Source organism: Acanthopagrus latus, chromosome 12 (genome assembly GCF_904848185.1).
Source record: "Acanthopagrus latus isolate v.2019 chromosome 12, fAcaLat1.1, whole genome shotgun sequence".
NCBI classification, from domain to species: Eukaryota; Metazoa; Chordata; class Actinopteri; order Spariformes; family Sparidae; genus Acanthopagrus; species Acanthopagrus latus.
In genome coordinates, this window is record NC_051050.1 from 20,257,201 (window position 1) to 20,284,589 (window position 27,389).

The 27,389-nt window shown below is 41.8% G+C and overlaps 1 protein-coding gene and 1 long non-coding RNA gene across 2 annotated transcripts; one reads left to right on the forward strand and one right to left on the reverse strand.

Annotated features, from left to right (window-relative positions):
* Positions 1–1,024: 1,024 nt before the first annotated feature.
* Positions 1,025–21,711, reverse strand: LOC119030437. The gene is made up of 5 exons (XR_005078268.1): positions 21,645–21,711; positions 7,753–7,908; positions 2,271–2,420; positions 1,716–1,778; positions 1,025–1,628 (listed from the first exon to the last, which is right to left on the reverse strand). It is a non-coding gene; the product is annotated as an uncharacterized LOC119030437 (long non-coding RNA).
* On the forward strand, positions 21,336–27,389 carry wdr45 (WD repeat domain 45). The gene is made up of 11 exons (XM_037118020.1): positions 21,336–21,494; positions 21,694–21,805; positions 22,057–22,131; positions 23,874–23,978; positions 24,460–24,565; positions 24,670–24,764; positions 24,857–24,936; positions 25,031–25,239; positions 25,831–25,932; positions 26,024–26,169; positions 26,880–27,389. Exons 2-11 carry the CDS (start codon positions 21,757–21,759, stop codon positions 26,987–26,989), a joined length of 1,077 nt encoding a protein of 358 aa, XP_036973915.1. The 5' UTR covers positions 21,336–21,494; positions 21,694–21,756; the 3' UTR covers positions 26,990–27,389.

The window sequence follows — 27,389 nt, forward strand, 5'->3', positions numbered from 1 at the left end:
GGTTGGTAATAATCTGCTCTAAAATGTAAAAAAGGAAAATCCACCTTAAAAAAAAAACAAAAAAACAGCACACTTTGCACACAGCAGCCCTGGTCTCATTCACTCCCCTGCCGCCTCGGTAACAGATGTGTGCGAAATGCAAATACACAAAGCAAGGTTGACAATTTCCGCTGAATTACCCCTGGCTTCTGAGTGAAGGGTACAAGCTGGCATTTCCGTGGCTTTCAAAGAGCAGGCTTGAAGAGCTGCAGCGCTGCCTCCGTGAAGACAGCTTTTTATTGTGCGCCGGCTTCTCTAAGTCCAAAAAGGTGAGTCTGATTAAAGGATCCTGGTGACCTGCTGTCATCGTCGTGCCTGCTGACGGCTGTCTCTGTTAACTCACGTGTGTTTATGCTATCGATCCATATCAGTGTTCTGGGTCCAACAGAGTGTTTTAAATGTCCTTGTAAGTGCTCAAGTAGCATTTTTAAATGTTTCCACAGTGAGATCATGGTCGTAAATCAAAACACGGCCCTGATAAAGACACAAGATGAACAAAAAAATTGCAGCCTGCAGACCACAACTGGCTGTTTTACAACCGTTGACATTAGTTTGAAATATATTGTTACGGATGTTATGTTTTACACGGCCCACTGTTCCTTTGTCATGGCCCGTCTACAGGGCAACGTGAAAACGACACGCTTCCGTCAGCGTGATGGCGTCATGAAACTTTCCAGGTGTGTGTAGCTGAGACAAAAGTGAAGGCAGAGTTCAAAGGTGTGTGTGGTCTCATGTCAGCACATGTACATTATATCAAAGGTCGAAGCATTCCCATCAGCCTCAGCTGTAATATTGAACTAATGTGAGCGTTTATATATCATGAATTTCTGTTTTTGCATTATTTTTTATTTCTGTCTGTCTTTTTCTGTGATTTTGCCTGTTTTATAGCTTTTATTCCTTTTTTTCTTTATGAATATATTTATTGGTTTTCTGTTACATTTGGACTGTTTTTGTGGGGTTTTTTGGGTGGTTGTAATGTGTTTCAGAGGTGCTGTGTGCTGAGTCGGTGGCCGTGGCTTTCCGGTGGCCTGAGCGATGGCTGATCGCACACACCTGCAGCAGATTGAGGTAATCAGCGGCAGGTTAAAAGCTCTGGCCTCCTCTGCTCACACTGACAGATGATGTTGTCAACCAGATGTGGTGCGTGGTCTCTCAGAGCAAAGAATTGTATTTATAGAGTTACTAGTAAATAATATGAATAATAATCAGATGAAATAAATTAAAGGGTGTTTCTCAGGACAGTCTGCCACATTATAAGGCTATTCTTCTCCCTCAGGGCTTCTTCCTGCTGGAGCTTTGTACCAATGTTCACGTCACGTCTTGAAAAGCACATAAAAGGTCTCCAAAAAACATGTTGCTTACATCTGACAGTGTGTGTTATGTTTACCGTTGACATGTTTGACACCATTTCTTTAATCCACATTCTGATTCTTGGCCATGTAAAACAAATACAACCCTCGATTATCGCACATGCAACACAAAGAAAATACAATTTTTGCGGAGAGAAACTCCCACATCTGAAATGAACTGAAGATGCAGGAAGTCAGTCTGGAGGCAGGAAACTGTAGCCACTGTAGCCCGGCCTGACACTGAGGGGAGAAAGATGCGTCAGATCAATACCTGCTTGATTGACAAGAGCTGTGGGAAGCAAAAAGTGAAGACGTGGGAAGCCTCACCCGCAGCGGACGTGGGTGTCTGTCATCATTAGATCCGTGCTGACGGGTGAGGAGGTGAGTGTGCTGGGAGATGGAAGCGGAAAGGGTTGGGGGGGGGTGGAGAGGATTACAAGCGAGAGAAGTTTAGTTTTGCCACAAACATGTTCAGCTTTCTGTCTCTGTCATCTTCTGAGTGTCTTCATTTGCATGAGTCATGACTATTGTCATCATCTACGAATGATGAAATGAGGGAGGGCATGCCTGACAGCCTGTCTGCATATTACAAATCTTGTTGGGAAGTCTGATCACTATTTTCTTCCGCAGGCTGCCCTCCTGCAACACATATATTTCATTTCTTCCATTTATTCATGACTTTCCTGTGGCCACAGACATATGCCATGTCACCTGGAGAGATGGAGGCAAAAAGTCATTTTACATTAACATGCGTGGCAGAGAACAGCCCTATTGTACTCCCATGCTCCGCTCACCCTCCACAAGAAAATAAGGAATATAAATGTACGGACTGGTATGAGGAAGGAAAGAAATATGAACACTCCCCTTTGCTTTCATACTCACTGCCCTCTTTCCGCAGAGGTCTTGTATCATCGAGAAAAGATGGAGCTTTACTATGTGCATGTTGTCCCTGGTGTCATACAAACAGCCACTGTGAATGAGCCGGCTTCATCCTGTTTTAATAAAAATCCAGCCTCCGTGGGTCAGAAACACCTGAAAACAGAGTCCATTTTTTTTAGTTTTTTATCAGAAGCAGGTTCCAAGGAGCAGTGTTGATAAATCATTAGTTTATCATTTTACAAAACAGAGTTCCAAATGCAATGAAATGTCTGTTGTAATAATTAAACGCCACACACACACAGAACATGCAAAAGTTTTTAATTAATAAATCACAGGATACGGAGACTCGAGATTTTAACGATGCCTTCTGAATATTACCTAAGAGACCAAGATGGAATAGTGCAAGTGAAATGTTCGTTGCTGCAGGAGTAAGTACTTTCCAGGCTGTTTTAAGAAACTTCACAGAAACATTTATTTGCTGCCTTAATATGTCCTGGTTTTCTTTTTTTCCATTATCAGAATCAATGTGATATTATCTGACTGGTAATAACATAAAATACAAGTGTTCTACTCTGGCTCTGGTGCAGCATGCAACCTGCAAAATAACCAGTAACTAAAATGATAAAATACAATTACTCACAATTAGTTGGGCACATTATGATATAGGTGCATATATGTATGACCATGTCACCAGAATTATTCAAAAAACAAAACAAAAATTCAGATATATCACAGAATAAACACAAAGTGAAACACTAAAATATCCCTAACTGATTTAGATTAGTGTAAATTAATGGAGTAATTATTGCCTCCAAAATATAGTTGAGTTGAGCTATAAAGTTGTAGAAGATGGATAAATGTAAGTACAGTGCAGCACTTGAGTAACTGTACTCAGTTACAATCCGTCACTGGCAAATTAGCAGTAAATGAAAAGTGCAGCTGAGGCTGATGGGAAAACTTTTTGCTGGTATTAGATTTCAAACCAGCGCGTGGGACACATTCACATGTTGACCTGTTGGTGGCGCTGGATGAAAAGTCAGCGGATCAGTGAAGCTGGAACGATTCACCCCTCAGGGAAACGTGAATGTCTGAACTACATTTCACAGCAATCCATCCAACAGTTGTTGAGACTTGACCGATTTCTTAGTCTGCTCGTCTTGTTCCAAGGTCAGAAATCAACTACCAGGTTCAGTCTAGTGGTGTCAGATTAAAAAACAGTTTCATTCATCAAACAATTTCAGACTCCAGACAAATGATGCCATTTTACCGAAACGGGTATCAGACCGGAAAATCCAATATACGTCGAGGGGGCAGTTGAGATGATGTATCCTGTCCCCGTTGTGTGAAAGAACATTTATCCACTTCCAGCTTGGCTGTTTCTTGGTCGTCCTCCAGGTCAGCAGGTCTCCTGGTGCTGGACTCTGCCGTCCACTCACAGCCAGAAGCAGATGAAGTGTTGGGGTTTCCCCTGCTGGCCCCGTCTTCAGCCTCTGACACCCCAGTGATTCACAGTGGACGCCCTGTCTGCCGGGCCAAACGAACCCTGCTGATTACGATTAGCGCTGCATTAAATGCAGTAAATGGACCCTCGGGGAGGCACACAAAGTTCATTATAAAATATTTCCCATTAACTCTTCTGCTGGAGAACTTAGGAGGAGCGATATATAAAACACGGATCACATATTCGATCCCAGGGTGGCGACTGATGAATCATTAACGCTGAGACGCAGTGAGTTGGAGTGGTGAGCAGCAGTCGCTGAACCCTCTGAATACTGCATGTCCGTATCCTCATTTATTCAGGGAGGTGGCCATATTAGGTCTCTATTTATCTCCCTCTCCGCCCTTCACAAGTTCTCCCTCCATTTGTGTCCCACACACAACACGAAGGCACATCATCACTATAAAAAAGGCCTCTGACAGACAGATGTACGATATTTAGGGTGGCAATTAAGCTTTCCACTGCTCAGAAACCCTTTACGGAACAATTTCTGCGTATTAATACTTTAAATCACCATTATACCCACTCACCCCATCATCTCCCGACTCATAAAGAGCTGGAAGATGATGCTATATGACAGGGATACAATGAGCAGAGTCTGCGTGGTGATGGAGGGAGGCGGTATAAAATTCTGCAGCCTAACTTAATAAATTCTGTTTAATACTAATATACGTTCTGCGGTTCTTTTTCGCCTTCGCAGCCACATTTATGAGGACAGAAAGTGATATTCATTAAAGAACATGATCCTTTAATCAGCACATCTTATTTGTTACGTGCCTCTTTTTGTTTGAGACACAAACGCATTCTTGTGTGTGTGTGTGTGTGTGTGTGTGTGTGAGAGAGATACATATTTTAATGTGTCCTCGTCCGCCATCATGGTTCGTCTACACACAGCAGAGATGAGCAACTCGAGAGGATTAACAACGCCAGTTCTCCTGAGCAGCAGTGGAAGACAAACTCTCTAACTTACCTGGATCCTGGTTTTTTCCCCCACATTTTTGTGTAAAGTGACAAGTGTGGACAGTAACACCAACAACATTTTTTTTTTTTTTTTTAAATTGGTCAAGCATTAAGCGAGACCGGCGACAGCTGTGGCAGTAACTCCTGCAGGAAATTGCATGCTGTCAGATTACATCCATGTTAGGAGTTCGTTTTCATGTTGTCAGGGCCCTGACGCACACAGCCAATGTCCGAGTCATCAGTGAGCATCTGTGAACCTGTTTTTGCAGAGTGTCCCGGACTAGTCAGTCCTTGTAAGTGTTTTATAGGTCGATTAAAAGCTGTTTCCCACCAGTAGGATCCAGAAAAAGCATTGCTGTAATACGGAACAGACAGTTATGCACACAGGGTTCGGTGTGAATTATGGTCATTTAACTTTTGTGAATGAGGTCCAGTAACTGCGCCTCCTTTCCGTGACCGATATAATGTGTAACGTAATCAAGTGAACATCAGCTACATAACCATCTCTACTGCATCACAGCTGCTGGACCAGCTCAAGCCGTTTATTGTCCTCGACTTGGTTGTTGAGGTAGTCGTTGTGCCGTTTGTCGTACAGCATACAACACTTGATGTGGTGAGAGCAAATCCATTTCCTCCCATTCTGACCTGGACATCAGAAAGCGATGGCGGCTGTTTCATGTTAGACAGCTATCAAAAAAATCTCAGTTTGGATCCTTTAAATAATGTTGTCGAACACACAGAGCATAACACTCTGAGCCAATCAGTGGCAAAAAAAACCAAAACACTTTGAGTGGACGTACTTTGACGGTGCTCGCAGCCCATTTCTCGACTGATATGACGACATGTTTCACTTCTGTTGCAGCTTTAATGAGATTCAGAGAAAATGGCTTTGTGTCAGTCCACCAGAGACAGCAGCATGCAGACAGCAAGCGCAGACACACTGAAAACCACCAGGATCCTCTGGGTATTTTTTTGCCAGGAAACAGCAGCAGATTTGGAGAGAATTTATGGCACAAATACTGGGATCTCAATTCCCAGTACTCCACTCTGATACATTTTAGTGTATTCAAACATTAAAGCAGCAATTTGGTTAACCACAATGGCTACCGAGTACTGTTTGTCTCAAACCGTGGAACCCTTTCCAGCAAATCCGGCAGATAATGAGTGGACCTTTTAAATCCTAGGAGCAATGGTGGGAAAATTAAAGTACATTTACTTGTTATTCACTTGAGTATTTTGAATTTTATGCTACTTCGTACTTTTACTTCACTACGATTCAGAGCGAAATACTGTCCTTTTGACACTGCTACAATTATCTGATAACTTTAGTTAAAAGTCACTTTGTTGATGTTTTATTTTCCTCTACAACGATGAACTGAACTTGAATGTCTTCGAGCTGTGGACAGAACTATTTTGGGTTTCTTTAGGGTGATTCTTTACCCTGATTGACATGTTTTCACCAGCAAGCCCTGAGACACTGCAGTGACGGCAGCCAAAGTGGTTGGAGTGTTTACTGGGGAAACTACAGCTCACAATCTGCTGTATCATCACAATATTAGCAGGGACTCAGGCGAAGTCAGGTGATGCCAAGATGGTGACGGCCGGCACCACCCACTTTGAGCTTCATTCTGTCTCTTCAGTCGTATGGGTGATGTCATGGTTGCTTTGTCCACTATTTTTGTCGTCAGTGTCGTCAAGTTTTCTATTTTGATTGAGATTTTGCTCTTGTTTTTGGACTTTTTTGTTGTTTGGTAGCGTATATGAAGCACTCTGGTCTTGGCGTGGATTCATCTATAGTGTCTTCTTTGCATGAAACAATTTAACTGCTATACAATTAGATTGCGACTATTTTCCGCAACATACCAGCCGGACCCATGGGCCCCACACTGGAGCTGCTAAATGGCCTCCTGTACTCTCAGCTGTCACACAGAACTAACAGAGCTCCAGCCATTCAGTTAAAACAAGGCCAACAATTCAGCAGTGAGATGATTTTATCTGGTGATTGTTTAGAGGCGACCTGGTCAAGGTATTACTCACTGAGCAGCCTCAGCTTTATATACTCTTATCTGTCTTTTGTCAAACTTGGAATGAAGGTGTGTGGAAGAAAAATGAAAAATGAGCTGCAGGTCCTTCTCCCATTGTTTGGAGAATGTAATTAACTTTGGCTCCAGGCTGCATCAACACACCAACCAAAGTGTCTGTTAGAGGCCAGTCATGAGGAGCAGATAGATGAGTGTTCAAGTGTTACTGTATGAGCCACTTACAGAGCAGAGAGCGCAGAGACTGTAGATAAAGGTTCTAGCTGAGAGACGAAGCACTGAAGCGTCAAATGATCACAAAAAGTCATATTACTGCTGCATTAATGTGCATATTGCATATTGCTGCTGTAGATGTTCATGGCTGAGCTCATTTTAAATTCTTTACAAGCTGTTGTCTGGTTTAATCTACAGCAATGCATCATATTCTATCAGATAATCCCCCTCCGAGATGTAGTCGAAGTCAAAGTATTAGTAATTCAAACTTAACTTGAAGTGAAACTTGAAGAGAAGCATCGAGAACATTGTTTGTGTACACAGAGTTTACTAAAAAGTTTCTGAACAGCTTACGTTAGCAGTAGCTTCTCCCTCTAGCCGTCGTCGTGGCAGCCCAGACGTACTCGGGGATCGACACGTCTGGGTAGAGTGTATGTGGTTCAGCAGAGACCCTGGTGATACTACGAGTCTTCTTAGTGTTTTAAAAATAGTGATTTTGATGCCAGCGTAAAAGTGCCCCATGCACTCCCATTGAAAATGAGTTTGAGAGTTTCACTTGAAGTAGTGTAAATGTACTTTCCACCTGTAAGTACAGCTGATAAAAGCTGCTTTTGTGTGTCTGAAATCAAACCCCCACCGTATCAAAGTTTAGCATGAATCTGTATACGTGACGTCCAAAAATGGAAAGCTTGAAAGGTGTGGTAACATCTAAAAAAGTTTCTCAACATACTATATAATTGAAATGTACTAATTGTAAAATTAGAAGTCAGTTTACCTGAGAAAACTCTCTACCTCGTAGATTTGGCAGCGTTACCCAGGTCATCAGCATCACCTCCCTTCCTGGATGTGATGCCCATCTCACTTTAATCTTGTTCATCTCTTCCAAGTGAGATTGATGTCAGGGGAAAAGCAGATCGATATCCACGCTCCCCTGGGGAGAGAGATTAATGTGGGACGAGGAGCCGCTTGAAAGGCAGTTAAGTAGAACACTTCCTCCCCCAAGGAGATCATTCACATCTTAATTAGCTGTTAATGGAAGAGAAGGTGACATAATGTGTGTGCATGTGCCTTCGCTCATGTGTGTTTCTGTCATATCAGCATTTAATAAGATTGAAAATCCCTGTGTAAACTCTCAAGTGGGCCACAAAGGAGCTGAGGAACATTAATTAATGATGCCTGGGGCACATCTTCGTGTTAAATGAAGATAATATTAGTGTTTGCACTCTGCATGATCTGCCTTTGACTGCGGGAGGTAGCTATAAAGGGATTACAGAACGATACTGAGTGAATTCTCAGCGTCTCGCCGTTAAACCTGGTCACATTCTACCGATCAATAATCTCCCTTATAGTCCATCACAGTCAGTTTTTTCTCCGCCTCCTCTATTAACAGAGGATATCTGGCTTTGTGACACCTACACTGCCGAGTGAATGAATAGAAGAAGAGCTGCACCCAAATCTGCCCATTAAGGCGAGTTCCAAGCGCTTGAGAACATCAGTGAGGTCATCAGCCCAATTACTCAAATTTGTGTCAAAAAAAGCAGCTCTTTTAGAGCCATTACTCAGTCAAGTCTCACACAGATTTGATATTTAGATTCAGTGCGGTTTACCCTTCCTGAGGATATCGTTACCTCTCATGTCCGTCATGAATAAACATCATTAATTGGACGAGGAGTCATAGGAAAGACGCTGCTCCTTTTAACTCCAGAACTTTCTCCAGAAGTTTTCTTCAGTATCAAAGTAACCCAGTGACAGTTTAGTGGTGATACATTAATGAGCACACTGTAACTCTCTAATTTAGTATGCTTTAAATCGTGCATATCGTAACCTAGAGTGTAAAGTTTTCATTACCATCACACTGTGATAAATGTATAGGCATACTTACTGATGATAACGTTAAGCAAAAAAGTTCTATTTTCAGACCGACACAGTTAAATGGACTTGCAAACGGCTCTGTAGCGCTTTTCCAGTCTACAGACGGCTCAAAGTACTTTACAACACTTGTCACAGACACCTATTCACACACTGATGGCAAAGGCTGCCATGTAATGTGCCAAATGCTCATCAGGAGCAATTTGGGCCTCATTATCCTGCTCAAGGCCACTTCAACGTGCAGCATCCAGAGATTCAAACCAGCGACCTTCCAGTTACTAGACAACCTGCTCTACCTCCTGAGATACAGCCGCCCCACTTGTTTGCATGTCCAGTGGCCACTTTGTTTAAGTACCTGCGCCAACCTGTGATCCGCTGAGCATCTTAAACGGAGGCGTGGTCAGGCTCACTGATGGTGCACTACTATCTTGAGGCAGCAGAAAGTTGCTGCCATGTAGATCAACAAGATCTGTTCTGAAGTCGCAGTATTTTCCCTTTTACTTAAAGCGTGCATTATTCAGATAGTTACGATGCACGTACACAGCCGAGTTCATAACGCGCATACATTCAGCTTTACTGCAGGCAGTAATGTCCCTGTTCTACATATCGTGGCTCATTTCGGCAGCAAAACTAAAAGCTGAAGTTATACGTTTCGACAGAGGAAGCAGAATTCAAGTTTTTGTTTCTGGCATAAAAAAAAAACAAAAAAACTTTCACACAGCTTTGATCCAAACAGTTGAACTGTACGGATCTGTGTGTGTGAGGTTCAGACTGAGATGCATCAGTAGAAATTTTATCTCCAAATGTGGTTTGGATCCGATTAAGAAAAATGGCTTTTCAGGGGAGTTTATTGCTCTCTAGACTTCCTGAAATCAATTTGAATACAATCAGCGTATTCCAAAAAAACTGGTAGCACAAACATTGTTTTGTACTCCTAGAACACTAACACTGTCCTCCATATATTCACATATATAGTTCCCATGTGTTAAAAAACCTGAGGACACACAAACTACAAACTCAAACAACTGTGTCGTCAGCCCTGCTCCAGATTCCAGATTACACAACCTTTTTAACTTCAAATGTTAATTGTCAATATGCCCATGCACCCAGATAGTATTTTTACATTGTGAATCTATTTCTGCTCTTAATTCACCTACACAACACATTACCGAACAGTTCCCGGCTTCCTGCGGAAAGGAAAAGAGCTGCCACGTACGTTTCTGAAGTGGCCCACTCAACAAATATACAGTACTCCATCGTATTGTCAGGCATGTGAGTCATATGCTTACACAACAACAGGTCCTACAGAATCAGAATGTGTAAATGTGGATGAAAAGGCGACTGTCTTCCCGTCTTTGTGAGCGCTTCAATTGTTGCTCTCTCCGTAGGCCTGAGCTCGTAGTCGCTGGGGCAGAGCAGCAGAACCGGTTGACGGAGCTCCGGCTGAACAAATCGGGCTGCGGAGAAAGAGTGGGAGGACAGTCCATTGTTTTTGACAACATGGTTTGTCAGACTGTGTGAGTCAGTCGCTCCTGTCATGTAACGGTTAAAAAAGAACCCTGTGGTTTTTTGTTTTTTTTTTGGTTTATTTTTTCTCCTGCACTGAGGCATATTTGTGAAGGTGATTAACACCAATTAATGCTCTGGGGAGAGGATGAATGGCAGCTCTGCTCCGCGATGGAGGGCAGCTGTTTAACCAGCCGGCCTGTTTCTACATCACTGGGGAAATACACAGCGGGCCACTGTGGGTGAAAATAAAGTAGATCTGCCATAAAAAATTGTAAAAAAAGGAGCACTGATTTGTAGTAATGATAAGAGCTTGGCGCCAGACGCCAACACTGCCAGTGCATAACTGTCTGCGTGAGTGTGTGTCCATTTGGATGAGTTATTTACATTAATGTGAATCCTTCCCGTTTGCAGCATTTATTACGTGCTCCAGATATCCTGTGAGCACCAAAATCACATTAAACCAGATCAAAAGGTTAATTGAGGGTGACATCATGGCTTGTTAGAGCGATATGGAGATGTAATAAGATTGTCTGCCGATATTTTACACCACAACTTAATCCCTGATCGTACCTCCTTATCCGCGTGTTGTCACCCTGAGCAGCTGCGGCTCTGAAAGTCAACACTTATTACTTCCTCCGCTGGGGATCAAGAGGAACCGCGTCTCCAAGATATTACATTTACACACTATTAATAAGAAATGGCAAATGCAGTGTGTTTTTGAAGAAAATGAACTGTGAACTGAATTCATGGTAACATTATACTTCCTATTTACATCCCAAAGAGCACCGCAGGGATTAGTGTATCATCCCGCTGATCTCAGTGCAATGACAGAGACACCTGGTTGTATTAATAGGTTGGCAGGCTTTGTCACGCACTGATCTGGATTTCTGTTATATTGAAGAAAATGTAGTTTTATTTGCTTTCTGGTGTGTTGGTTGGTTGGTCCACTGCTTCAGTCCAGACTCAAACGTCTCAACATCTACGGGATGTTTTGCCAGTCAGTTCTGTGAATGTATCCTAATGACGTCTATAATCCTCTAACTGACACCAGCAGGTCAGATTTTTCCTTCATCCAGTGAAATATTTCAACATCTACTTGATGAATTGGTACAACATTTTGTTCAGACACTCCCCAAGATGGAGCCTAACGATGTCATTATCATCCTGTCTTTTCCTCAAGCACCACTATCAGGGTGACATTTGTAATTCTGAGGAAATATATATCAACAACTGTTTGAAGGACTGCCGCAACATTTGGTCTGGACATCATTCCCCTCAGGATGAATTGATAACAGTGAACCCCTGAAAATGGGGTGAAGACAGGTTTCTATAAAGCTGTCGGCACAACAGTCTCTGGAGATGGGGTGGACACAGGTCTCTGTAAAGATGTGGACACAATGGTTGCTGTGACCCATTTGTCCATTTATTTTCCTGTGACCACACGTTAGCCAGGAGTAGCCTTAAATTCAAGTTGGATTAGCATGACTCTCATCCCACTTTCTTCCTCTCATCCCCGGGATGGTGTGAATGGACTGACAGTAACTGTCTCAAACTCTGCTGCTCTTAATCCAAAGCCTCCGCTTCCTTGTCATCGTTAAGTATGTGTTTCAGCAATGAGGCCAAAAAAATAACAGATTAAAAACAAAAATGTAGCATGGTTTGAAGGAGCTACTGGCCACCGTCACTGCTGTCATCAGGGTCAGGGTCAGGGTTTTCCTGAATAAATAATAAGTCTGGTGTAAACGAAAAGCTCACTGAGGATTATAATTGAATATTAATAGGATTTGTGACTTGATGGTGATCCTAGAGGAAAGTCAATAAGGGGCCACCAAAGCATGAGGATAGACCCCTGGCAAACACATCCACAGCAAAGTATATGGAAATACGGCCATTAGCTTCCATGATACCTGCACATGGAGCATAGTGTCCAGGGTTCAAATGGAAACTTTGACACAATCTTTGAACAGGTTACCGAACTCATCAGGTATTCTCCTCAGGGGACCATGAATATTTACACTGCACTTTCTGGCAACAGACGGACAGACGGACGGACTGAATGACTGACAGACGATCCTTAAGAGAAGCTCTTTTTTTCATTCTGTACAAACTTACTACTTTTTTTTTTCACGTGAAGAACTGAGTACAGCTGTGAATGACTTCCAGAAGGAAGACTTTTCAGAAAGACCGCTCATTTATCCCCATTTCAATCTCATGTTGCGCCTCTCTACAAAAGCTTTTCACTCTGCCTTCAAGTGTGGACGTTCACAGCAGCTATATGCACTTGTTCCTTTAGATGTGCTGTCTCGAGCATTTTCCTGCTTTAATGGCCGTCCCAGCACAGTGGCAGCAAAATGTGATGATATAATGTATACGTTTACTTTTCCTACTTAAAGTAATTTTTTGCAGATAACACTTTTGTGCTTTTACTTAAAGGAAGAGTTTCACAGTGGTAGACAGAATGGGCCTCCTGAACAGAGATGCATTTACTCACAAAGGCATACCACATGAATACATTTTTTCAGAATACATAGTGTGTTTTCTGTAATTAGTGAGTGATGTGATTTGGCTTCTTTTATCTTCTAGGTGTTCAGACTGAGTTCATGCTCACATAAGACTACTGCCTGGCGCTGTGTATGCTATATAAGTCCACCAACCAACCAACACAAACTAAAATGGCAAACTGTTGTTTTAGCTCTTCAGCTTCAGGAAACAAGATATAGTTAAATAGTAAGTTGGCCAGTCCACCTGTTCCTAGGCTTTCTGCAAAGCTAAGCTAATATGCGTGTAGCTTTATATTCACAGTAGAGACACACGAGAATGAACTCTCTGCCAGAACGCAAATTAAGTGCATTTTCCCAAAAATATCAAACCATAAACCATAAAGCAAATCATCTTTTCAGTGCACAGCAGAACTGTGACTGAATGTGTCCACTGTGACACTGAAGTAGGACTGAAGATGTTCACACAACAAAGTAATGTTATAGACATATATATACAGACTTTACTATTCATTTTTATGTGTAACAAAGTGAGACAAATCTACTCTTCCTATCAGGTTGCTAATTGGCCCATCTCCTTTGAATTTTGCAGAAATTAATCGGAGAGCGGCAGACAGGTAGTCAATTTCAGTAAAAAAAATTTGCCTTTGTTTTATAAGCAGAAAACGAAATAAGAAAAATCTGCTTAATGACAGAGATGAATGATTGATTGCTGAAAAAGCTTGTTGTGAATTACAACTGCCAGGTAGCCACGCTAGTCATTACAGTTTGTTTACAGCCCTCACACAGTAAATCCGACCTGAAGCACAACATGTGACAAAGATAGGGTTAGGCCGATCGTTGGTTTGGCCGATATTCAGCATTTATCCTGTTATTGATCTAATTCCGTGCACATTTATATAAAAAGGCAATACTTTGTCTCTGATGCAACATTCTCTCTCTGCCTGCAGTCACCAATATCTGATTGGTTACAAGTCACAAGTAATATCTTTTCAGTGACTAGGGAATCTGAATCGAGTAAATAAATTTGACAAATACATGTAATGAAGTAATGGTAGCAGAAAACAAAAGTACTGAAGTAAAGAACCTCAGCATTGCAGTACTTTAGTAAAAAGTTTTAAACAGTTAAAAGAGCCTCTACAGTGGAACTCTCTCTATCGGACAGGAAAGGCTGCAGAAATGAAAACAAAGGGAGTCGGGAGTCGAGAGGATGCTGTTTTAAGTGAGACAAACTCTCCTGTGCCGTGAGGACAGTATAAAAAGGGGCCACAGGGGTCACGCAATTAGAATAACTGAATAAATCCACTAGAATAAATCATCAGAAGCATTACAATAAGTTAATTAAGGGGCCTTCTGGTTTCAACACTATCTTTTGAAAATGTGATTCTGTCTGAGTTATTATTCAGTTTGTCAAATGAGCCTCCATCACTGCAGAGACCTTTAACACTGTGGACTAACTGAACACTTCTCAGAGAGGAGGAGGGTAAAAAATAAAAAATTAAAAAAAAAACATAAAAAAGATTCTTGTTGCCTTTTCTAAATGGTAGATCAGAGCGTACAGATGCACTAAACTTCTGGCATCTAGTCAGTGCTAAGTGTTATTTCTTTTCTCTGCAGCATTAATCATCGCCAAACACCAATTTAGCTCCAAAGACCCTGTTTGCCTCTTTTAGCTCGCATGCTTTTGGGCCCATTTCCACTTTTCTCCCACCTCAACCACCTCCACCCATCAGCTTCGCTGTTCTTGTTGTGTGCAGCAGATTCAGTATGCACGTATTTCCATGGGGTAAGTAGCACAGCTAATTGGCGGGCCCATGTGGTGTTGTTGCTTCAATTAAGGTAAATAATTCTCATTTTAATCTGGCTAGCCAATACCAACGAAAGCAGCTACAGTGGCCATAGTTAGCCGAGGAACTCATTCACAACCAGTGGCTTGCACAGACTTTTTGAAGGGCAGGGGCAAAAAGAAGGGCACTTTAGTGTGCGTTTTGGCTCCCAAGAGGGCAGTTTATCATGTTTTAACCAGCCAAGGGGGCCGTTTAGTGTGTTTTGCCAACCAAGAGGGCACTTTGGCATGCTTTTTTGGCTCCCAAGAGGGCACTTTAGCATGTGTTTTGGCTCCCAAGAGGGCACTTTAGCATGTGTTTTGGCTCCCATGAGGGCACTTTAGCGCATGTTTCGGCTCCCAGGAGGGCATTTTAGCGCGCGTTTTTCAACAATTGGGCCACAATTTGGGGCGACTGCCCTCCCCCCCGTACACCGTCTTTCGGAAAGAATTTATGAATAAACCTTTCCAGGGTTATTGGACTGAATGAATCAAATGTTGTATAATAAAAGGAACCATTTCTGTACGTCTGTGATGTTCAGTTTCGTCTGATCTGGCTGACAGCATCAGAAAATTCAGATTTAAAATGAGTTTTTCCAAAGTCCTGTTTTTGTGTGTCAGCATGTTCCCCCCTGTCCGTCAGACAGCGAGGCTAACTAATTAACCTGTTTCATACCTCTTAATGTTCTGTCAATCAAGAAGTTGTTGAGTTGAAAAGCTGAGTGCTCCTCTAGCCCTCATTTTAATGCGACTGTCATCATCTCCTAATGTATTAAACTTCCTGCTACACTAATGACGCCTGTCTCATTTTCCGACATGTCCAGGTACATTACTGCCAAAACGTTGTGGCGGACTGATCACAGTCCCTGTCCACAGCCTGCCTGCTTCCCAAATGTACTTCTAGCATTTTATTAATGCATGTAGTGTGGTTTGTTTTGGACACTTATCACAGAAACGTTAAGCTTTCATCATCTGCCAAAAATGCAGTCTGTCCAAGCAATTAGCTTAGTCCCGGAAGGTTTGATCTTCCTAATTGAGTTGGCAGCCAGACGTTTATGCTTATTTCAAACAAGGCGTGCAGCGGCACAGCGTGTGCCAGAGCCAGTAATCCAGGCACAACTTTAATCCAGGATTTCTCAGGTTTTTTATTAGAAGTATTTGTTGTGTCTGTCATCTCGCTGACAAGATTTTCAGGGATTTATCTGGAGCTCACAACTGAATTTTTTCCATCGATCTTCTTACTGGAGGTGTGTGCCACCAGAGCACAAAGGTTTCTATTTTTCATTGGGCCTATTTTGTATTATTTGAGTCACAGAACCATAAAGGACCACAGTAAAGATTATTGTTTGTCCTTATTGAATATATCTAGAAGACTGGTAACACAGTGACTACTTAGTTATGCTTACTGTAAGCTAGTAAGTCACAGCTAGCTGGATGGCTTGTTAAATATAAATCTAGCTCAGTTGCTCTTCGGACAGTGTTTGTAATCCATGTCTCTGCTGAACGGAAGTTTGATCTCGGACGAAGTACAACACAACCAGACAGCAATACACAGCTCGGGTCTGGACTGCCGGAGCTGCAGCGGGGTAGATACGCAGCCGAGTGGAAGAAAAAACATAGACTAGGGTGAAATCAGATCGGAGACGGACTGGACATGGATCTGGTGGAATGTGGGGGTCACGGCCCGCATACATGCGTCCTCAACATCGTTGTGGATGTTAAGAAAAACACTGAGTAGAGGGCGCCGCTTGAAGCAAAATCAGTCTCACAAACGTGCAGAGAAACAAACAAGATGATAAAGTATGGACAGGATGCTCCGTCCGTGTCCGTATCTGATGAGTCTCGAGCTTTGCCTCGTACGAGCCTTGTTGCTCTGTTCTCTGTTAATTAACAGCGTGAAACTTTGTATGTGATTACTCAGCATGTTCTTCAAAAAGCTGCTGTTCCTCGGCGTCCACAGTGGATGTTTGTAGACGGCACCGTCCTTTCTGCACCCTGCGCGCTTAAACAAACTGCACGTGCTGCAATAAAAGCAATTAAAACCCCAAAAAACATTCATTAACCAAGCTGACATATATTGAGAGTGAACCGCAGACTAATGAAAACAAATCTGCGGCAGACGCTGATGACAGCAACCTCAAACGTTGCTCAGATCATTATAAAGCAGCTCATACATCAACGCAGCTTTAATTCAGTCCCGTAATTCAAACACAAGAACATGTGCTGAGTGTCACGTACCTGTCAAGGTTGACGTAAAGTAAACGTACAGCCAGTTATACAGCCCGGTTTCTTTTGTATTTCCTATTTATTACTCGCCATATTATCAGAGACAGACCACATAAATCATTACTGTAAATGTTGATTAGCACATCCTGTGGCAATTAAAAATACAGGAAAAATTATTAAAGCAAGTGTTAAAACGTTCAGCGGTGACTGCTGACATGTCAAAAGACTAATCAATGTGATCAGAATAGATGTGATGTCATTTTTCAGCTGTATTGGTTTCAACATGGTGATCACAGCTCTGTCTGCACTGTTTTTCAGGTGGATCCAGCGTCCTGTAGTCCGCTGGTTAGTTTGACGTGCCCCCGAAGTCCTGAGCTCTGGTGACCCCTCATTGACATCACTCAGATAAGGTCTATGAATGTATTATAATCTGAATGGTTTTAAGCATTATTAATTATGAATAAGCTAGTCGTCTAACAGTGAGACCAAAGAAAGTTTTGAGACCTTGACAGCTGACGGATTAAAGCATTTGTCGGAGCGTTGGGGACATGACGATCAAAGACGGAGAGACGTTTCTGAACTACATTATCAAGCAGCTCACCTGTTAAAACCTCAGCCAAGGGCAACTCCAGCAAATCAATTCCAACATGTGATTAAACCCGAAGCTAACCTAGATCTCCTGTGGTTGACAGTGTCTCGTTTCACTGATTTAATCCGTCCATTTTCATCTAATTAAATATAGTTTTTATGGTTTGGTCTCGGGCCAAAGGGTTCATAAGCAAAAGGCTTCCTTTAAGTGCCTCCATGCTTATAATAAACCAGGAGAGGAGACCAACCACGCTGAAGCTTCACCGCAAAAAATGTCCCGATATTTATCATTGGTTTCAATTTGAGCCTTCTACAACCCGAGGGCGCTTTTATTGGGCATTTTACAAGAGGTAAAAGAGCTTTACTGGTGCAAAAGCAGCAGTCTGTCAAATCTTCGGACATAGGCCATTTGGATGCCATTAAAATAATGGAGATGTTCCGGTTGAATTTATAATTGACGACCTCCCCTTTCACAAACTGTCTGAGCCGAACCTGGAAAATGACCCCATCCTCTTTCAGTCTGATGAGTTCAGTCTCTGCTCACGTTTATGAGTAAAGTAGTCGATGTTGAGAGGTAAAAGTTAAAGACTTAACTGGAGATTTAACAGGTCAAATAGGACTCACAGTTGTCAGTTAGTTTTTTGGGGGGGGTCATCCCTATGTTCCTACATTTCCCTTTAGTTTATGGGTTGGGGTAGCACTTTTCCAAGCCCTTTCCTTAACTAAAGAAATGTGGGAACATAGGCACGCTCCCAGTTCTGGAGCCTGTACTACGATCGTGCCAAGCGGTCACACAAAGCCGGTTATCAACTCGATAAGTCAACACAGGTTTTTCACATCTAGCCGTTAGCACGCTCACAAACATGGAGAAGTCTACTAGCAGTCAAGAATGAAGAACAACTATCTAAACACATATCCAGGCTAAAAACGCACAGTTGCAGCTGCCAAATTCAGGAAGGACAACTGTCAGACAAAAATCACATTTGCGCATTTTATTAAATTAATGTGTTGCCTAGATGCATTCTTATGGCGCGGATGTTACAGCTTTAGCTTTGTTGTTACAGCTGCAGCTCAAGCAGCGTCAAACAGACTCTGGAACATATAAGAAAAATAAAATAAAAACATTTAAAGCAGTACTGTCATACCTCATAAGAAGTACAGGGCATGATGGTTTCAATCTGTCTGTCGTAAAATTACATCAGTATAAAAAAAAACACAATAAAAAGGCTTTTAACGTCGCCTGCAGTCACTCATTGGCGTTTATGTTGCTCCCGCATTCCGACATTAAACACATGAACACAGGAAGTCGGAAAAAACAACTTCCCAGCTCAGGAAAATGGAGAATCTGAGGGGCACGTGACTGCAGCTTGAGTCTGTTTTGATTGAGACGTCTGGCTGCAGAAGCTACATTTTGGAGTTTGTTTTTCTTTATTTCCTCGCATGTGAAATCTCAGCAACAACTAAAGCCGACTCATAAATGTAGCTGAGTCAACGGTCTCGTCGCTTAATCCGGCTCTTCGTATTCATTCTGTTGTCTGCCCTGTTTTCTTTTGCCGTATGCTAACTCTGATTTTATTCTAGCCGCCCTGCCCTGCAGTAAACCCCTCTTCTTTCCATTCCCCTGTCCCGACCTTCCCCACTGACTCACCTGCTTCCAATTTTCCCTAATCAGCTTAAAGCAGCCTTGTGCCTGACCCACAGATTCTTATTTCTCTGCCTGAACCCCCCCATCTGAATAAGCGTGCATGTGTTTGACGGTCTACCTGGCTTTTTCCTGCCGTTTGACTTCAGTAAAATGTGAACTCTTATCGCATACTGACTGTCTTCGTGTCGTGCTGTTCAAGGTTAAAGTGGAATACTTCACTCTGAACTGTAGCAGAGTAGGTATAAGTTTAAAGTAGCATAAAATGGAAATACTCAAGTAAGCCGTGCTGCAGTTCGATCTAAAAACAGAGGAAGACTTGTGTAGGTATCGTGGAGTTAGACTCACTGAAACTTGGCGGAAAATGATGCTGATACACTCAAGGAGGGTGACATCACGTGATATATTCAGAATATACACGTTTTGAGCCTGTGGGTGCATTAAAAATAACTCCTGATGTACTGTCCCCACTTCAGATCTCATCATGTAGCACAGTAGGTTGTAACAAACAGACACACGCATTTCATATGTTCCAGACTCTCATCCCCTCATAGAACAGCACTGCCCACGTATTTCGTGAAGGTGAAAATGGACCTAATTAACAAAATGTGCCGCATTGTGCAGCTCGTTCTGTCTGCTTCTGACTCAGCCGCTGCTTTGAAACCGCCGTCACAAAGAGCTTTTCTTCAGCCGCCTCCCTCGGCTATTTCTCTGTCTGCCTCCGTCACCTCAGTGCAGATTAGCACAGTTCTCTAAAATATGATATTTATTCGACTTTTCTCCCCCCTCCCTTTTTTTGATGTTTTGCAGTGCAGAGATAGAGGAGGGACATGAATATGATCCTGGCTATAACTGAACCCGTATATTATTATCATGGATTGTGGCTTTACCATTAGATAGATGGAAGAGAGGAACTCAATAAAACACAAACATGGATGATTGTCTGCAGGTGTGCTGGAGTCAGGAAGAATCCACCAGCTGCACCTCATCTTCACAATCAAGACCTCCTCAAATACTCTGCTGAGGCGTCTTGTCGTTGCGCCCACAGTCAGTGCTACCTCATTCAGGCTATAATATCTGAGCGTTCTCTTTTCCTCCTGACTTTTTGTCTGTGATTGGCCTTGTTTCTTTTGTCTGCTTCTGCCTCCCCTGATTCCAGCCCCGCTTCCCTTCCCCTTACATATCTACAGAAGTCTGCTGCTCATTCCCAAGCCCTGCCACTCTGCTGTAGAGCCACACTCACCCAGAAACCACAGGAAACCTCTCCGGGGCGGCGACCTTCAGCCCCTCATCAGTTCTCTGCAATAAATACCCTCAACTGATTCTCTGGCTCAGTCCTGACCAGCGAAAACCATGCATGTGTTTGATTTTAAACCTTTCTTATTCTTGTTTTGTCTAAGGAGCAATCAAAGGTGCAGGTGTATGTTATTGTCTTTTTTTTTATCATAATGGTATATTGTATATTAATCTAAGAGAGGGTAAAATATTTACACCTCTAAAAATTAGTTGGGGATATTTTAGTGATTGTTTATTCTGTGACATATCTGAATTCTATTTAGTGTTTTGTGAATATTTCTTCCAGAAATAATTCAGCACATTTGACTTTTATGCACATATGTACCCATATCCCAATACCCCTAACTTATTTTGAGTGGTGTATTCTGTTATTCTGTTATGATATTGATGGTGGTAACTTGTCAGTATTTACCTGTGTGTAATTGTATAGAAAATCTATTAAAAATGTGGGACAAAGGATTACATTTTTAAAAAATTGCTGGATCACATATTTGTATATTTAAAACAAAAGGAGAGGATTTGAATACTTCCACCATTTCCATTAGAATTGCAGAGCGAACCAGATCTTTATATCAAACAAATATATATTTTTGAGACATAAGGGCCTCCAAAGTATATTTACATCAGCTGAGGTAATTTCCTTATTCTTATTATCAGATATTTACACATATATTGTAAGATGTACTTTTCACTCTAATGGAGATAGCATAATAGTTTAGTATGATATTCTTACTGCTCCTGTCATCTTGTCTATTTAATCATGTTCATTAAACTGTCTCCAATAAAACACCTTTGAATTTAAACATTCTTCGTCTTTACGTATTTTTATTCGCTTTTCTAAAAAAAAGATTTCTTTAAAAAAAACAAAACAAAAAACAAAAAACTGTCTTTTTTAAGGAACCGGAAGCGGAAGCAAACCGGAAACACATGCCGCATACGTCACTGTTAGAAAAACAAAAACAAATCGACGTCTTGCAACATCGCTGTTGTGTTGTTTTCACCCCCCGTCTGTCCTGTTTACTGCTCTGTAAACATCCACACCGTCTCGAGTCTACATGTCCACGGTGAGACTGCACACATTTCAAAATGTCGACGCAAGAACGTCACAGCAGCCGCCTTTACACCGCTGTTATCTGATGCTAATGTGTGCTAGCTAACTGTAGCTAACAACAGTAAGCTGAGGACAGCAAGAAGAAGAAAGACAGCAAACTTACTTGTGTCGCACTGAGCAGCCGTCGTGTTTTTCTCTCTCCCCGGTCCCAGGTTGTCCTCTGGGTCCAGCTGACGCTGTAGCTCCCCCGGTAACATCACGGTAGTTCAGCAGCCATGGCTCAGCAGAGAGGAGTCAACAGCCTGCAGTTCAACCAGGACCAGAGTGAGCTGAGAGCTGACTGACAGCACACAGACATATTCTTTACATCTTCTCCTTCCTCATTACTGCTTTTATCATTTTTAATCTATTTGTTATCCTTTATTGTTTTTGTGATGTTGTCTTCCGGCGTCCTAGTGTTTGTTTTGACTGCTGAGTGTTTATTCTGTGATAATAAAGTTTCTTGCTTTTGCTTGTTTGTCAGATTAAAGGTGCTTTATACATAAAGTTTATTGTTATTCTTCTGTGAATCACAGGTTGTTTCTGCTGTGCTATGGAGACAGGGGTCAGGATTTACAATGTGGAGCCCCTGATGGAGAAAGGCCACCTGGGTAGGTGCATTTTATTGTTGTTTTTTTTTTTTTTTTTTTTTTAAATACTAATGTCCTTTTGGCTGCTGTAGCAAACAAATTTCCCTGTTTGTGGGACAGTAAAGGAATAGTGTTCTTATACTGATTAGTTCTGCTTTGTTGGTAGTAAAAGTGCTATTTGAGTGACGATGATGGGATTGCAAAATTCTGAGCTGATAATGACGTTTAAATTAGCGCTGTTTTGTATGTTTTCTTTCTTGTTGATTATTCCCCCTTCTGTGACTAAGAAACAAAAATATTTTCATTCCAAAAAAACAAACCCTGATCTGTTTTAAAGTCAATTCAGCCTTTCGAATATATTCATCTCTTTTCAAAGAGCACTAATTTGACCATGCAAATGTATGAAAGATTAAATGGAAATCCTGGTATTTTGAAACTCGGGTCCTATATTTAGATGTTTTGGAATCAGTCCAGTTGATCCCCTCTGTTGGCAGCTGAGACACAGCAGCAATGGCTGCCATCTAATCCTTTCTGGCCACTCCAGCTGTCGAAGTTATATCTACTAAAAGTGCTTCTTTGTGTCACTGGCAGGCTGCGGTTTTTATTCCAAGTGTCTGACCACAGTCCTGACAGGACTCAAATTCAACAATTAGATCATTTTTGTAACCAGAAACACATTCAAGGAAAAGTCTTGCTTCAGGCAGACAACAGTGGAGAAGGCTGGAGAGAGGCCTTTGGATTCTACCTCCAGTAGACTGCGACCTAGAATTTTTCCAAAGACATGACTGAATATTTAACTGATTTTGACAATCCAGACGAGGCAACAGCTGTAACAACTCTCCTCGCAAGAGTTCAGAGTAAAAGCACAAAGATTTTAAAGATTATTTTAGTCTGTTGGCATTTATCACTAATAAAAGTCAATCAGCAAAAATAATTTCAATTTGATTCAGCCAAAAAATGATGATATCTATGTTTCCTTCAGTATTTGACTGCCCTTAAGTTTACAGTTTGAGCACTCTGCAATGTGTAGTTGTCACATTAGAAATGGCATTATGAGTGCTATTGCAAATGTATACAAGATGTATAATGTAATTTTCTGCTAGCACACCTTATTTGCAACTGAAGTTTTAGGTATTGTAAAGCCAGCTCACGCAGAGAAAACCTGGCTCTGGGGAACTTGTTTAGTCGTGTCGCGCCCTGCTCCACCTGCTGAGCCACAGCTGCCCGGAAGCCACTAAATAACTGTGGCATTAAAATCCTTTTTAAATAGTTCTGTCAGGTCCAGCCTGGAAAGACAGCTTCACATTCTGAAAATTACATTTTTCCCATTGCTGTTACTCAGTTTCATCAGCTCAGCGACGTGTGGAACCTGAAGAAGTAGAAGAGTTTTTACAAACCCGTTATATAGTTCATTAACATCTGTCAACTCATAATGAAGGTGAAAGTAAAAAAAAATGAATTTAGACTTGGCAGGCTTGTCTACCTTGTTATATCCAAAGGTCTTTCTGTGATTGTTAAAGCAGCCTAATCCACTCTCAGAAAGACGCCTGTAATTAGTTTGGCAGCTGTGTGTGTGTTAATACTTGAGGTACAGCTAAATTAATAAGGTGGCAGCGGATCATTGTAGAAGGAGCTGTCAGTGGCTAAAATGCTGTCCGGACCGATGACTTCTATTACAGGGGAGGAGGTGAAATATTTAATTATCCACCCCCACATGTAATATTAAGACTTGATTTTTAATTTGTGTGTGTGTGTGTGTCCAGACCACGAGCAGGTAGGCAGTGTGGCCCTGTGCTCCATGCTGCATCGATCCAACCTGCTGGCTGTAGTTGGAGGAGGAGTCAACCCCAAGTTCTCAGAAATATCTGGTGAGTTCGATCACATAATGTCATTAGACACAGCACACACACGCACGCACACACACACACACACACACACACACACACACACACACACACACTCACACATGTCATTTATATGTTGAAAGAGGATATTGTAATCTGTTCTCCACATACTGGCTGTAAAGTGATACCTTCATTGTAGGGGTGGGACAAAATATCAATTCAGCAACATATCGTATGGCTTCCACCTGTGATATGTTATTGATGCACTGGTGCTAAATACTGATATTTTTATTTAAACGCTGTAAACAGATTACCAGCAGTCTGATTTACCAAGTCACTTCATGACTCCTTGTGGTATCGTTCTTTAAACTTGATTTATACAAATTGAAAAGATTTTAGTGATCTACAGTTAAATCCATCTTCAAACATCTGAAAAGTGCATCTTGTCTCTATGACGATTGTTCAAAAAACCAAATTGTCTAATGTAGTGATTGTTTCATTTCAGTGCTGATCTGGGATGATGCTCGGGAGTCACGAGACCCGAAAGACAAGCTGGTGCTGGAGTTCACCTTCACCAAACCTGTTCTCGCCGTTCGCATGAGGCATGACAAGTGAGTTTCATGCCTCACTTGCTCCATCTGTGCAGCTACGTGAAATACAACACAATAAGCATCGTTTAAGTGTGTTGATTGTAGTTATTTGCTTTCCTCTCCAGAATCATCATTGTTTTAAAGAACAGGATCTATGTGTACAGTTTTCCAGACAACCCTGTTAAACTTTTCGAGTTTGACACCAGAGACAACCCCAAAGGTGAAGAGTCCGTCTCTTGTTCTCTTAATTTTTCTTCCTTCATGGCCTTCTGTTCAACATTTGAATAAATTACAACTATTTCTGTCCTCCAGGCCTGTGCGATTTATGTCCCAGTCTGGAGAAACAGCTGTTGGTCTTTCCAGGTCATAAATGTGGCAGCCTGCAGCTGGTTGTAAGTTACAAACACACAGAGAGCAAATAAATAAATAAATCATTTAATCCATTGTTTAAAATGACGGTCATGTACAAACTGGTGTTTACTTCAGGACTTATCCAACACCAAACCTGGAACGTCGTCTGCACCTTTTACCATCAACGCCCACCAGAGTGAGATCGCCTGCGTGGCGCTGAACCAGCCCGGCAGCGTCGCTGCATCAGCCTCGCGTAAAGGAACGCTCATCCGCCTGTTTGACACGACGACCAGAGACAAGCTGGTGGAGCTGCGCAGAGGAACTGACCCGGCCACCCTCTACTGGTACACGCTTGAGTTGTGAACTGTGTGTGTGTGTGTGTTTGTGTTCAGAGTGTGAGTATCATGGATATATATATAAAGATAGAGGCATGACAGTGAAGCCAAAATATCTGATTTGCCATGATCGGCCAGGAGAACAGATGACTACCTGTTAAACACCCACATTTTAAAGAACAACATACCTTCAGTTACTAAAGACTATTTCTTAGTAACTGTATTCTCACAACCCAAACTGATGACATCATGATGACATCATGCCGCTGTCTTCACAGACGGAGCAGCACACCTGGTGTGAATGAGTGTAAAGTAAAAAACTATAAGAATGCCCCTTTAAAACTGATGCTGTCCTGGTCTGTTGTTCAGCAGTTTTGTTGGTTGATCAGTTATTTTCAGTCCTCTTAAAACCTTGTGCTTCACTGGTGCGCAATAAATACAATACAATGAAGTACAACACCTGTTTCAGTGAGTGGAAAGCAAAGAAAACTAAATAGAAAAACTCAATGTTCTTTTCAAGTGACTCTTCTAGAAAACATCTGTGTTCAAGTTTGCTTCAGGCTCTCACCGTTTTTCCTCTTGCTTTATTTACTTTTCCAGCATCAACTTCAGCCATGACTCCTCGTTCCTGTGTGCCTCCAGTGACAAAGGCACCGTTCACATCTTCGCACTCAAAGACACAAAACTCAACCGCCGCTCCGCGTAAGACCGAACCCTGACCTCCAGTCACGTTTCTTTTACTCACAAACGGTCTTTTTTTATCTGTGAATGTTTCTTCCTCTGTCTCCGGCAGACTGGCTCGTGTTGGGAAGGTGGGCCCAGTGATTGGTCAGTATGTGGACAGCCAGTGGTCATTGGCCAGCTTCACTGTGCCCGCTGAGTGCGCCTGCATCTGTGCTTTTGGGAAGAACACGTCCAAGAACGTCAACTCTGTCATCGGTGAGGAAACTCACACAGAATGTTTTTGTGTTATCCTAATTTTTTTTTGTTGTTGTTGTACTTTTAGAATAAGAGAAGTTACACATCATATTTTTTGTAAGTGAACTATTTCAGTAGGTGTTTTACCTCACGTTTATTATCAGCAGGTGTTTATTTGTTTGGCTGGACATGACTTGAGAATTCACAGGATGAAGAAGAATAGCTTCAAGAGCTATACAGAAATAGCTTCTTGCTCCTGGTCTTGTTTGCTTATAAAGTTCCTATATATATATATATATATATATATATATATATATATATATATATATATATATATATATATATATATATATATATATATATATATATATATATATATATATTAAATTGAGAGTGTTGTATATCCAGTTCGAAGCTCCTTGTTGACCGTTCAAATGAAATCTTCCTCTTCATATCTTCCTCAGTTGAAGGAGGAAAAAAAAATTAAACCTTTGTTTGTTTTTATTGTGTCCACATTACTTCTGTCATCCTCCAACGCCTCAGTGCTGCCACACTTCAGATGGCAGCGTTCATCCGTGGCCGGTCCAATCACGGCACTCTGTGCCAGCAAATAGAGTTGTTTGTGTTCTATTAAGACACGAGAACGCTCCAGAATGTGTTAATCACATCGTTGTATCACAGCATTCGACTCATCGTTGAAGATGTTATTCATCTTCTCTCCTCTCCTGCAGCCATATGTGTGGACGGGACCTTCCATAAGTACGTGTTCACCCCCGATGGAAACTGCAACCGAGAAGCCTTCGACGTGTATCTGGATATATGTGATGATGACGACTTCTGAGGCCAGTTCAAAGACATTACTGGAAGGACAAGGACACGAGGACAGAGAGGAAACATGAGGAGGACAACGATGACAAATGAAAGTGACTGGAGTTAATGATTATTGTTGTGTTCTGGAGACAGATGGGAAAAATGTCCTGAGACAGAGAATCAGAGACGTGTGGAGAAACAGACTTTATACTGAGGCCTGTTTGTGTTGGTAATCAGTTGTATTACAGGCTCCGATGGAAACACAGTTTTATATTAGCCTATAACCTTGTTGCATCAGGAGTCTGACTGAAAAAAAAAACTTAAACGACAAATACACATAAACCATGGAAGATAAGTGATTGGCTGTATTTATGAGAGGTTATTAGTTTGAATGAAACTGAAATTAAAATGTGTTTTTGCTAAGAAATCAG

Coding starts and splice junctions, on each gene's coding strand:
- wdr45 (XM_037118020.1), top strand. CDS start 21,757: ATGGCTCAGCAGAGAGGAGTCAACAGCCTGCAGTTCAACCAGGACCAG. Junction 21,806..22,056: donor GCAGTTCAACCAGGACCAGA/GTGAGCTGAGAG, acceptor TGTGAATCACAG/GTTGTTTCTGCTGTGCTATG. Junction 24,566..24,669: donor GTTCGCATGAGGCATGACAA/GTGAGTTTCATG, acceptor TTTCCTCTCCAG/AATCATCATTGTTTTAAAGA.